This window comes from Anabrus simplex, chromosome 1 (genome assembly GCF_040414725.1).
Source record: "Anabrus simplex isolate iqAnaSimp1 chromosome 1, ASM4041472v1, whole genome shotgun sequence".
Taxonomy (NCBI): Eukaryota; Metazoa; Arthropoda; class Insecta; order Orthoptera; family Tettigoniidae; genus Anabrus; species Anabrus simplex.
In genome coordinates, this window is record NC_090265.1 from 1,023,155,907 (window position 1) to 1,023,170,345 (window position 14,439).

The window sequence follows — 14,439 nt, forward strand, 5'->3', positions numbered from 1 at the left end:
TAAGAAATTAATGTGCTGAAATAAGTAGCAGGACAAACAGACTTGCGAATGTTCTTTGAAAAGATGTCAAAATATGTAAAACATCAAAGACAACACGGCCCAGCTAAACAACAAATAAGGAAAAATGAACCGTGTGCATAAGTTGAAACCCATCGATTGTCCAATGAAACATTAGTGAGAGAATACTTTATAGGACCGTAACAGACCACTAGATCTAATGCGTGAATGTATGATGACAGTGTATCTCTTGAGCTGTAATATAATAAGAGAGGTTCTGATTCATTTGAGTCGGATAAAACGAAATATCCATCGGCAGTAATGTGTCTACATTGGGGTACAGGGGTACGATGCGCAAAGGTATCACCGAGATATCACTATAAAATTTGTCACAAATGGAACATAGCAATTGCTTTTACACATATCAAGGGAAAAATTCCTGGCACATTAAGAAATATTTCATTTTTGGAGTATATTATGTATGCGTACTTTACCACTTTACAAGTACATTTGGTGTTACGCTCACAGTGACACACGTATGTCTTTTGTCTCACACGTTGAACAATTTCATGTGTAATGTCTTTGTTCGGTGAAGTTCTTTGATCACGACGAGTTGTGGACTTGTGCCCTAACTGATTCATTAAGTTATTTATTGGTCCAGGGATCATGCTACTTCGGCAATAGCTTAAGGTCTTGTAATTTAACAATAACCTGTTCATTTGCCTCATCCAAAAATGAATACTGTTCACCTCCATTTTGCTTTTTGAACTAGCCGCTCTACTCATAATGGACAAAGATAATGAGAATCCACAGACATAGCACTCGCATTCATCGGTGCTAGCCCTGGACCTCAAGGAAAGAACAAAAGACGGCATCAGCAGCGGAATACGACATAAACCAGTCCTGTCTACAAGCTTTAAGTATGTTTTCATATTTCTCAAATAACGACGGTATTTCTTAATATGCCAGGAATTTTTCACTTGATATGTGTAAAAGCAATTGTTATGTTCCATTTGTGACAAATTTTATAGTGATATCTCGGTGATACCTTTGCGCATCATACCCGGGTACAGTATTGGTACATTTTCGCACATCCCGTGCAGAGCATGTAAAATTCATGCTAACTGATCATTTTTAGATACAGGACGAAGGGATAGGGAGGCTTTGGTCATATAGGACCCTACATCTAAAAGTAAAATCAACCCACACAATCATATTTCACAGCATTTGGCCACAATAAATTCATACTTTCATTAAAAAGTGTAGCTATTGTAACATGCAATGCTATTGACATTTCTTTACATACCGTACCAGCAAAAATGAACGTTTGAAGATAGTTCCAACATTTTTAAGTACGCCTACAACAACAACTTCATTTCCCACTAGAGTCCGTATTCTCGTCATTAAGTACCCATATCTTCTCATTTTCACAGAAGGCCCCGATATGTTTATATGTTTCCCTTTGGAAGATAATATTTCCTTAAAGTAGATTCATTTAGAGTATTGTAGTTCGTACACTTATCAAGAAATTTACTAACCCTATTATTGTTAACTCTGTATAGCCAAGATCAAAGGCTTACGTAAATAATAATATGCATGAAATTTAGAAGGCCCTGCCTGAATGTGAGGACGAGGGTTCACCTAACAGCGCTGGCTTTGAAATCGATTGAGAAGTTGCAGCGACATGCTTTGCCAGAAAAAATTTGCGTTACTTCATACAGGTGATGTAGTTTTATTGATTTTCGACAAAATTGGGAATGTACTATTTTCTCATCTATACTAAAATATCTCTTAACTCACTAACGTGTTGCTGCGAACTGAAGCCTAAACTTGTTTTGACTTTCGTTGCCGCGGCAACCCGCTAGAGGAACGCTGGCCTAGTACAAAACTCAGCTGTCTCTGAACTTAAATACCAAGTTTAGAGAAATTGTGTAAAGTATTAAGTCATTTTACTGTTATGCCGTAACAAACTTTTTTTTGCTAGTTGCTTTACGTCGCACCGACACAGATAGGTCTTATGGCGACGATGGGACAGGAAAGGGCTAGGAATAGGAAGGAAGCTGCCGTGGCCTTAATTAAGGTACAGCCCATCATTTGCCTGGTGTGAAAGTGGGAAAACACGTAAAACCATCTTCAGGGCTGCCGACAGTGGGATTCGAACCCACTATCTCCCGGATTCGAGCTCACAGCTGCGCCCCTAACCGTAAGGCTAACTCACCCGGTCCGTAACAAACAAAGGCTAGCAAATGAACTACCAAACAAAATATGACCGAGAGACAGACAAAAATTGAATCGAACCTACGATACTTTCGAATTTTGCAGAACTAATTATTGGGACTCTTCGTTGCTTTACCTCCGTAGGTATAACGTTAAAGCGCCCTCCACGTGTCCCCACGGGTGGTGCTAAATTACCTACAACATCGGCTGCTGGACCAAATTAAATTTTCTTGCGGATATCCCAGCAAATAGAGGATACATCACAACCATGATCACGAGTAAAACGGTTCTTCTCAGAGCCAAACAACAACAATGGACCTAGGATATTCACTGACAATACTACAGCTAATAATGTTGAAGGCAGTGAGCGACATACAAGAGTGTTTAATAACAACCAAGTGGATGTATTACTCTCACAAGAAACTCACTGTGAAGACCAAAACCAACTCCTGTCCAGATGTATGTTGCCAAGATACAGTCTTGTCGCAGCAACTTTATATGAGAGCTATGTAGCATCAACTTACGCTAAGAAAAATATCGAGTAGATAGAAGCTTTAATTACAAGCGTTGATGATAATATATTCACCATCAAAATTAGAACTTCTGGCATAGTCATCAACGTCTATAAACCTCCTTCCCAGCCCTAGGTTAATGAAGCCATCTTGAACTGGAACTTCCTACTGCCACCCTAGGAGATTTTATCAGTCGCTACACCATCTGGGGATATAAATATACCAGTTCAGATGGCAACAGTATACTAGAATGGGCTGAAGATATTTTCTTGATGTATGATGCCGAAGAGAGAAGTACCTTTCACTCTGCTAGATGGAAACATGACTATAACCCAGACCTCTGTTTTGTTTCCAGGGACCAACAGGGAAGACCGCTCCCATTCAGAAGAAAATTGTTAGACAATTTTCCCCGAAGTCAGCAAAGGCAAGTTCTTCTGAAAGTCAGTATTGAAGTTCCAATTATAAGATCAAATCCAGTGCCCATATGGAACTTTACAAAGGCTAAATGGGATTTCTTCACCAGTGAGATGGAACACAACTTTCAATGGATCCTACCAGCTCTTGAAAACTATAACCGTTTTAATGGACTGATGTGTTCTATAGCAAAGAAGCACATTTCCCTGAGGATTTAGAAATGAATACATCCTAGGTTGGAGCGAGAGGTGCAATGAGCTGTATGAAGAATACCAACGGAGCAATCAAATGGAAGTCGCTGAAGAATTACTGCATTGCTTAGACTCTGCCAGGAAGGAAAAATGGCATACACTGACGTATAGTATTAACTTCCAACACTCCATCAGAAAAGCATGGTCCCTCCTTAGGAAGCGTGGCAGCATTATCCCTAATTACCATAGAAGGAACTCTAAAATAAAGCCAGAACATATAGCAAACAGGATTTTTGGCTTAACCAGAGCATCATCAGACACAAAAAGGGATGAAACAAGGCTAATCCTAAACGAGCTAAATGTAGAACTATCCCGAGATGAAACAAACTCTCAGTTCTCCAAGGATTTTTTCTGTCGCAGAGATCTCAGCTGCTTGGAAGGAAACAAAACTGGGGAAAGCAGCAGGCTTGGATGGTATCCATCCCGAATTTCTGAAGCACAGTGGTTCTAGAACTACGGAATGGCTTTCAAAATTCTTTAGTGACATCCCAAAGAAAAGAAGGCTCCTACCTCTTCTTAAATGAACTAAAGGAGTTGCTGTTGTAAAGCCTGGGAAAAGTGCCTGTAATGCGGAAGATTATCGACGCATTGCTCTACTGAGCATCTGCTACAAACTACTAGAGATATTGATCTATAACAGAATTGCAGCTACAGTACTTCAGAACATTACAGTTGAACAGGCAGGATTCAGACCTAACAGGAGCTGTTGCAACCAGGTTTTGGCACTAACCAGCCATATTGAGCAGGGATTTCAAGACAAAATGAATACGGTTGTTGTGTGTGTGGACTTATCATCAGCCTATGATACAGTCTGGCGAAAAGGGATGACCCTAGCTTCCTTGCTCAACAACATGCTATGCAATCGCCTAATCTAAGTACATCTGAATGGAAACATAAGCAGATCCTACAGATTAAATGACGGATTACCGCAGGGTTCTGTTCTTGCTCCTCTTCTCTTCAATCCCTTCACGACATATCTTCAATCTACTGCGTGCCGAAAGTTTATATATACTGATGGCATAGCCCTAACAGCACAGTCCGCGGACTTTGAGACCGCTGAAGCCATTCTTACACAAGATTTCTTAAAAATGGATAGATACTTGAACACCTGGCGATTGAAACCCAATGTAAACAAAACAGAGATTAGTACCTTTCATCTAGGTAACAGGTGAGCCCATTATATTCCGTTCTATTCAGAGGCCAACAGCTAAAGTACTGTGTTCATCTAAAATACTTGGGTATTGTGTTGGATCGCTCTTTGGCGAATAAAGAACACCTCTGCAGAACAGAAGCAAATGTTAAAACATGAAACAGCATCCTTCATGAATTCAGTGGCACTAGTTGGGGAGCAAATGTTAATGTCCTCCGAACAACAGTTCTTTCCCTAGTATACCCAGTTACACAATATTTCAGCCCTGTATGGATCAACAGCGCACACACATGAAAAGTTGATGTCCAGTTGAATGATACCATGAGGACAGTGTCTGGGACACTCAAATCCACACCACTTTAATGGCTGCCAGTCTTAAATAACATCCATCCTCCTCACCTTCGAAGGCTAACTGCTCTGAAGAAGGAATGGTTAAAATGTACTGCAAATACACTCTTGCCCGTTCATCAGGACTGCAGCCCTCAGAAGCACGGAAGATTAAAATCTCGACATCCATCACGGTAACTAGGAAAGGGGCTGGTTGAATTGCAGTACAACATGAACAATGCCCGGAGGGAAGAGTGGGTTGCTTCAAACCCTGACCAGCTAGGGTTGATATCTGACCCCTGTGGGAAAATTCCTGGGTTCAACATGCCACGAAGAATATGGACTTCGTTGAACAGAGTGCGGACTGGTCTTGGAAGATGCAACTTCTGGCTCCACAAGTGGGGAAAAATTTCCAGCTCATTGCGACTGAGGTGACACGGCTCAGACAGTCCACATGTTGTGATGATGTGCCGACTTCGGAGCTTCCAGGAAGGATACCATGAACTTCATGCAGCAAGTTAAGAGGCAGTGAACTGGCTAAATTCTCTGAACATTTAACTATAAGTTATATTTCCATCCATTGATACTTTGTCCGATTGTTGTTCTACTTGCTGTAAGTGTATATAGTACATATAGTTTCTCTGTACACTCTATATGCCATAAGAAATAAATAAAAATATTTTTCTGCTGCTGCTTATTTTCCTACAGTTTTGTGGGATCACGTGTGGGAACTGTTTCACACATATGGACTTGTGCCTGCCTTACAGTCGGGTCTCCTTTCTAACGCCAACCCTATGTGGAAGTAAGTATTCTCCATCTGTGATGATTTGCATTGTACGAGTACATGAAAAGGCGTTAATGGCGAAAGCCACGAACTCCCAGTCCCTGAGCTAGGGGAATTAACCAGATGCCACTGTTGAGGAATGTGAAAATAGGTTTGTACCTTTAAAGGTGGTAAGGATTGGTAAAGATCCACTATATTATAACAGAGAAGTAAAGAGATTAAGAAGGAGGTGCAGGTTGGAACTAAATAGAGTTAGAAATGGTTGTGGAAGTAAGGAGAAATTGAAGGAACTTACAAGGAAATTGAATATAGTAAAGAAGTCAGCTAAGGATAACATGATGGCAAGCATAATTTGTGGTCATACAAATTTTGGTGAAAAATGGAAGGGTATGTATAGGTATTTTAAGGCAGAAACAGATTCAAAGAAGGACATTCCAGGAATCATTAATGAACAAGGGGAGTGTGTATGCGGGGATCTTCAAAAGGCAGACGTATTCAGTCAGCAGTATGTAAAGATTGTTGGTTACAAGGATAATGTCCAGACAGGGGAGATGAGTAATACAAAGGAAGTATTAAAATTTACCTATGATGACAATGACATTTACAGTAAGATACAAAAGTTGAAAATTAGAAAAGCAGCTGGAATTGATAAGATTTCTGGGAATATACTAAAGGCAATGAGTTGGGATATAGTACCATATCTGAAATAATTATTTGATTATTGTTTGATTGAAGGAGCTATACCAAATTAATGGAGAGTTGCTATAGTAGCCCCTGTGTATAAAGGAAAGGGTGATAGACATAAAGCTGAAAATTACAGGCCAGTCAGTTTGACATGCATTGCATGTAAGCTTTGGTAAAACATTCTTTCTGATTATATTAGACATGTTTGCGAAATTAATAGCTGGTTTGACAGAAGGCAGTTTGGTTTAGGAAAGGTTATTCCACTGAAGCTCAGCTTGTAGGATTTCAGCAAGATATAGCAGATATCCTGGATTCAGGAGGCCAAATGGACTGTATTGCGATTGACCCATCTAAGGCATTTGATAGGGTAGATCATGGAAGACTACTGGCAAAAATGAGTACTGTTGGACTAGAAAAAAGAGTGACTGAATGGGCGGCTGTATTTCTAGAAAATAGAACTCAGGGAATTAGAGGAGGCGAAGCTTTATCTGACCCTGTAATAATTAAGAGGGGAATTCCTCAAGGCAGTATTATTGGACCTTTATGTTTCCTTATATATATCAATGATATGTGTAAAGAAGTGGAATCAGAGATAAGGCTGTTTGCAGATGAAGTTATTCTATACAGAGTAATAAATAAGTTACAAGATTGTGAGCGGCTGCAGGGTGACCTCGATAGTGTTGTGAGATGGACGGTGGACAATGGTATGATGATAAACGAGGTTAAAATTCAGGTTGTGAGTTTCACAAATAGGAAAAGTAGGAAGGGGTAATAACATAAATATGATTGTTAATCAAGGGTACAGATCTCTGCACATGGTTATGAGGGTATTTAGGGGTTGTAGTAAGGATGTAAAGAAGAGGGCATATAAGTCTCTGGTAATACCCCAACTAGAGTATGGTTCCAGTGTATGGGACCCCCACCAGGATTACTTGATTCAAGAACTGGAAAAATCCAAAGTAAAGCAGCTCGATTTGTTCTGGGTGATTTCCGACAAAAGAATAGTGTTACAAAAATGTTGCAAAGTTTGGGCTGGGAAGAACTGGGAGAAAGGAGACGAGCTTCTCGATTAAGTGGTATGTTCTGAGCTGACAGTGGAGAGATGGCGTAGGAGGACGTCAGTAGACGAATAAGATTGAGTGGTGTGTTTAAAAGTAGGAAAGATCACAATATGAAGATAAAGTTGGAATTCAAGAGGACAAACTGGGGCAAATATTCTTTTATAGGAAGGAGAGTTAGGAATTGGAATAACTTTCCAAGGGAATGTTCAAAAATTTTCCAATTTCTTTACGAACACTTAAGAAAAGGCTAGGAAAACAAGAGATAGGGAATCTGCCACCTGGGCGACTGCCCTAAATGCAGATCAGTAGTGATTGATTGATTGATTGATTGATTGATTGATTGATTGATTGATTGATTGATTGATTGATTGATTGATTGATTGATTGATTGATTGATTGATTGATTGATTGATTGATTGATTGATTGATTGATTGATTGATTGATTGATTGATTGATTGATTGATTGATTGATTGATTGATTGATTGATTGATTTAATCCGCCAGCCGGTCGGAAATCGAAACCGGGTCTCTCTGAACCAAAGGCTGCGACGCTGACCTTTCAGCAAAAGAACCAAACACTTTTGTGTAAGTAATTGAGAATAGAAACGAAGTATGAGGCAAATTATTTGAAGGGTAAAGGCGAAATTATAATTGCATAGAATTCTACACGCTGATTCACTATATGTTCCAAGTAACTTCTGAAAATCATTTTCAAATAATATACAGTAGTATAAACTCGAGTCCTGTTTTCGGTATCATGCACAGTTATATCTGTTTGCAAGTTTCTAAAAGCAAGCAAGTTTCTGAATGAGCTACTTGTACAAGTGTTACCTGTACCATGCCTTTGAGCAACCAGAGCTTGACCGCCGCGGCCCCGTGCTTGTTGATGTTCCTGTCTTTGACCGTCGTGGTGTTCAGAGGTCGAGTCACCAACTGCTGCCTGCTGCTCGTGATGTGGCGCTGGGTCAGCAGAGTGTTGGTGGGTGTGGTGGACGTGCTTACATTGTTGTTGATCATCAGACTCTCGTTCACCGTGGCCGAACTGCCAGTACGCTCCACTGTAAACAAAAAGAACTGCATGTCACTCCGTAAAGCATCGAGACTTTCAAAGAAAACATTACCCAGTTATGATTTATACAAATCAAGTATACTTGCTTTTGCCTGCGCATTCGCATGCGTAAGAATTAGCATTATTTTCTCTTTCACCATTGATGAACTGATGAACAGTGTAAACGTATGACAGAACAAATTATTGTGGTAGTTCCCAATGAGTGACAACAATTACCTACAGTATATGGCAAAATTATTTCCGTTGTGGTATCTACTACACATAATATACAAAATAAATTGGCATGTTGTTTCTTAATATTATGAATTACTGCAATGTCTTTACGAAAATTAACAATAATACTAATAAGAATAATGAGGAGTGTAAGAATAAGAATGAAATGTTGATGGTGAGAGGAGAGAATAATTTCAGTTATTCGATATGATAATCATGTTACTATCGATCTACACCGATATGTAGGTAGGCATGAACCACATCTGAAACAATTTTTATTATGATAAATGAAATATTAAGTAGCAAAATTGATTTAAAAATGTATACTATTGTACTAATCAGTTGTCCGTAGGTTATCATATTCTGAAATTCTGAAATGTCCTCTACGAACCATGTGACCTTGCCGCGGTGGGGAGGCTTGCGTGTCCCAATGATGCAGATAGCCGAGCCGCAGGTGCAACCATATCGGATGGGTATCTGTTGAGAGACCAGACTAACGAATGGTTCATCGAAAGGGGGTAGCAGCCTTTCGGTAGTTGCAAGGGCGGCAGTCTAGATGATTGACTGATACGGCCTTGTAATAATACTCAACATGGCTTAGCTGTGTTGATACTGCTACACGGCTGAAAGCAACGGGAAACTACAGCCGTAACCACCTCCCGAAGACATGCAGCTCTCTCTCTGTATGAATGATGTACTGATGATGGCTTCCTCCCGGGTAAAATATTCCGGAGGTAAACTAGTCCCCCATTCGGATCTCCGGGTGGGGACTACACGAGAGGGGGCGATCATCAGGAAGATGGATACTGACATTCTGCGAGTCGGAGCGTGGAATGTTAGAAGTTTGAATCGTTGTGGTAGGTTAGAGAATCTGAAAAGGGAGATGGATAGGCTAAAGTTAGATGTAGTTGGTATAAGTGAAGTACGTTGGCAGGAAGAACAGGATTTTTGGTCAGGCGAATACCGAATTATCAACACGAAATCAAACAGGGGTAATGCGGGAGTTGGTTTAATAATGAATAAGAAAATAGGGCAGCGGATAAGCTACTACGACCAGCATAGTGAAAGAATTATTGTCGCCAAGATAGACACCAAACCAATGCCCACCACAATAGTGCAGGTCTATATGCCTACTAGTTCAGCGGATGATGAAGAAATTGAAAGAATATATGAGGAGATAGAAGATTTAATACAATATGTCAAAGGTGACGAGAATCTAATTCTGATGGGAGACTGGAACGCAGTGGTAGGCCAAGGAAGAGAAGGTAGCACAGTAGGAGAATTTGGATTGGGACAAAGGAACGAAAGAGGAAGTCGGCTGGTTGAATTCTGCACTGACCATAATTTAGTCCTCGCCAATACTTGGTTCAAACACCACAAACGACGGCTGTATACGTGGACGAGACCTGGAGACACTGGAAGGTATCAAATAGACTTCATTATGATTAGGCAGAGATTCAGAAACCAGGTGTTGGATTGCAAAACTTTCCCAGGAGCAGACGTGGACTCTGACCACAACTTGTTGGTCATGAAATGCCATCTGAAGTTGAAGAAATTGAAGAAAGGAAAGAATGCAAAAAGATGGGATCTAGACAAGTTGAAAGAAAAGAGTGTGATGGATTGTTTCAAGGAACATGTTGCACAAGGACTAAATGAAAAGGCCGAAGGAAACACAGTAGAGGAAGAGTGGAGAGTCATGAAAAATGAAGTCAGTAGGGCTGCTGAAGAAATGTTAGGAAGGAAGAAAAGATCAACTAAGAATCAGTGGATAACTCAGGAGATACTAGACCTGATTGATGAACGACGAAAATACAAGAATGCTAGAAATGAAGAGGGTAGAAAAGAATACAGGCGATTAAAGAATGAAGTGGATAGAAAGTGCAAGGTAGCTAAGGAAGAATGGCTGAAGGAGAAGTGCAAGGATGTCGAAGGCTGTATGGTCCTGGGAAAGGTAGATGCTGCATACAGGAAAATCAAGGAAAACTTTGGAGAAAGGAAATCTAGGTGTATGAATATTAAGAGCTCAGATGGAAAGCCACTTCTAGGGAAAGAAGACAAAGCAGAAAGATGGCAGGAGCATATCCAACAGTTGTATCAAGGTAACGATGTAGATAATTTCGTTCTGGAACATGAAGGGGCTGTTGATGCTGATGAAATGGGAGACCCAATTTTGAGGTCAGAGTTTGACAGAGCTGTGAGTGACCTAAATAGGAACAAGGCACCTGGAATTGATGATATTCCCTCTGAATTACTGACTGCCTTAGGAGAAGCCAGCATGGTAAGGTTATTTCATTTAGTGTGCAAGATGTATGAGACAGGAGAAGTCCCATCCGATTTTCGGCAGAATGTTGTTATACCTCTTCCCAAGAAAGCCGGTGCTGACAGGTGTGAAAACTACCGCACTATTAGTTTAGTATCTCATGCCTGCAAAATTTTAACACGTATTATTTACAGAAGAATGGAAAAACAAGTTGAAGCTGAGTTGGGGGAAGATCAATTTGGCTTCAGAAGAAATGTAGGAACACGTGAAGCAATCCTGACTTTACGTCTGATCTTAGAGGATCGAATCAAGAAGGACAAGCCCACGTACATGGGATTCGTAGATCTAGAAAAGGCATTCGATAATGTTGATTGGACCAGGCTATTTATGATTCTGAAGATGATAGGGATCAGATACCGGGAACGAAGAATTATCTACAGTCTGTATAAAAATCAGTCTGCAGTGATAAGAATCGAGGGCTTTGAAAAAGAAGCAGCAATCCAGAAAGGAGTGAGGCAAGGCTGCAGTTTGTCCCCTCTCCTTTTCAATGTTTACATAGAACAGGCAGTAAAGGAAATCAAAGAGAAATTTGGAAATGGAATCACAGTCCAAGGAGAGGAAATCAAAACCTTGAGATTTGCGGATGATATTGTTATTTTATCTGAGACTGCAGAAGATCTCGAGAAGTTGCTGAATGGTATGGATGAAGTCTTAGGTAAAGAGTACAAGATGAAAATAAATAAGTCCAAAACAAAAGTAATGGAGTGCAGTCGAACGAAGGCAGGTGATGTAGGAAATATTAGATTAGGAAACGAAGTCTTAAAGGAAGTAGATGAATATTGTTACTTGGGTAGTAAAATAACCAACGATGGCAGAAGTAAGGAGGACATAAAATGCAGACTAGCACAAGCAAGGAAGAGCTTTCTTAAGAAAAGAAATTTGCTCACTTCAAACATTGATATCGGAATTAGAAAGATGTTTTTGAAGACTTTTGTGTGGAGCGTGGCATTGTATGGAAGTGAAACATGGACAATAACTAGCTCAGAAAGAAAGAGAATAGAAGCTTTTGAAATGTGGTGTTACAGAAGAATGCCGAAGGTGAGATGGATAGATCGAATCACGAATGAAGAGATACTGAATCGAATTGGTGAGAGGAGATCGATTTGGCTAAATTTGACGAGAAGAAGAGATAGAATGATAGGACACATCTTAAGACACCGAGGACTTGTTCAGTTGGTTTTTGAAGGAAGTGTAGGTGGCAAGAACGGTAGGGGTAGACCAAGGTATGAATATGACAAACAGATTAGAACAGATGTAGGATGCAATAGTTACGTAGAAATGAAAAGGTTAGCACATGATAGGGTGGCATGGAGGGCTGCATCAAACCAGTCTATGGACTGATGACTCCAACAACACGCACGATTGGATATAAACTCAGCAATTTAAATCATGATAATATCAGTGCAATACTCCCTCGTGCAAGTGGATGTGTTTAACACCGGCTGCTGGTCATTGTTTGATGTTCAAGTACTTAATGTAACAGCCAACGTATCCATTAAAGGACATGCATAACGTTCATAAAAAATGACTGCAGCAAATTTCACTATCCTAATTTGAGCTACAACCATACAATCAATGTTTCCGTGTTTCGTTGCATACGTTGCTGCGATAGAGTACTGTATATTCTTTTTGAGCATGTAATAATTCCATAACATTTCCCGTGGTCACTTTTATTGCATATTTTTTTTCGTTTGGTGTTACCATATGCTGTCCACAATCCATAGCCCGTTTAAAAGAAATGGTCCTAATACGGAAAGAAAATTTTCACATAAAATATTTATGACCAAGAACAGTTCTTTCCCGTTCAAACATTTTATTATTTTACTAGCAAATGTACTCGTGCATCGCTACGGTATTCTACATCGTATACGGATATCGAAGCAAATTACTGTACATGCAGTGAATAAGATTTTTAAAAATTGCAGGTCTCTTAGCGTTATCCGAGAAACAGCATGGGAAGGCCCTCATATGTTGTTTCCAATATAAAGTGTGAATTGCGGAGTTGTGGTGATAACCGCAGGCTTACTTACCTATTACCATTCACAATTGAGTTGGGAAGTTTACATTATAATGGCAGGCCCCATTGCCTAATGCGTGGTCACAATAGATTTGGGAAGTTTCCGTTACATTGGCAGGTCCCCTTTCCTACTTCCAGACAGATTACAGTTGAGGAGTTCTTATTATAATGGCAGAAAACTTCTCTATAGCCAGTCAAAATTGAGTTGTGCTGTTATCATTATAATGACAAGCCCCTTTAACTAATGCCAGCCAGCTCACTGCTACACACACCGAGTTGGTGAGTTTCCATTAAATTAGCAGGCCACTATGCTTAATGCCAGTCACATTTTACATGGGTACATTTGTTCATAATGTTAGACACCCTTGCCTACAGCCAAACACAATCGGGTAGTGGAGTTTTGAACAAAATTGGATGCTCCCTTGCCTTCTGCAAGTGAAATTGAGAAGAGAATTATTCATTACAATGGTAGGCTTCCTTGCTAATGCCACTTACACCCGAAACGGATAACTGTAGGGAAATTTTGCCAAAATAACGTACAGACACACGGTCGATACGATTTTATTTATATAGATGACAGATAAGCACGGGCATGTTTGTAAGCGCAGACCTTCATTTCGAGATTTACTGCTCGTAAACGGTGCATCATATCAACAGATGGTTTGCACCATCAGACGCCCCTTGTATCACTATATATGTTTATTTCTGAAACATTTTATCGTATCTCCCATATTTATGGCATCGATTGAGTTAAAATGTTTGAATGGGGCGTCATTTGGGTACATTTTTAGCAATTTACATTAATTTTTGCATACTTATGTGGAAGCCAAAATCATGAAATTTGGCTCGCATATAGCCATTGGTCGTATCAATGTGCGTGCTAAATTCGATTAATATTTCTTGTAAGTGTATCAAACTATGGAATATACGTGTAAAAGGCACAAAATTTGCGTACAGTCTAATAATACAGCCAAATCTAACGTATAAGGGGGAGAGAGACGACAAAAAGTCATAGGACCAAAGTTATAGATGACTCCAAATAGGACGGAGGTTGTGTTCTCCGTTTTGTGATAGTACTTACCGTTTAGCCGCGAAATGCCTAGAAACGAAGGTCTGTAGCGTCATTAAAATTGCCTCCATATTTCAATATTCGGGGGTAAAAAGTGAAAAATTTAAAGATCTTGGAAAATTTCCGTCGGTTACAGGCTTAAACGTATAATTTTGCCAAATTTCAATTTCTAGCTCGTCTGGCAGATTGTGCTGCAATCTTAATTTTAGAGGGAGGGGGTAAAAATGAGGACTTTTAGGAAACTAAAGCTAAAAAGTATGCATATGTTCACTATTACCCCTTAAACGGATAGCTGTACGAACAATTCGCCAAAATAGACAATGTATAGACACATGATCGTTACAATTTTATTT

General features: G+C 39.8%; 1 protein-coding gene across 3 annotated transcripts in view; it reads right to left on the reverse strand.

Annotated features, from left to right (window-relative positions):
* The window catches only part of LOC137501271 (cholecystokinin receptor type A-like), a 208,487-nt gene that overhangs the window by 61,618 nt on the left and 132,430 nt on the right, over window positions 1–14,439 (reverse strand). For 2 of the 3 annotated variants that reach the window (XM_068228207.1, XM_068228202.1), the window contains one exon: window positions 8,230–8,456. In XM_068228207.1, coding sequence (XP_068084308.1) covers window positions 8,230–8,415 — 186 coding nt within the window. In that variant the 5' untranslated portion in view covers window positions 8,416–8,456. The remainder of the gene's footprint in view (window positions 1–8,229; window positions 8,457–14,439) is intronic. The other variant, XM_068228205.1, reaches the window with a different exon arrangement.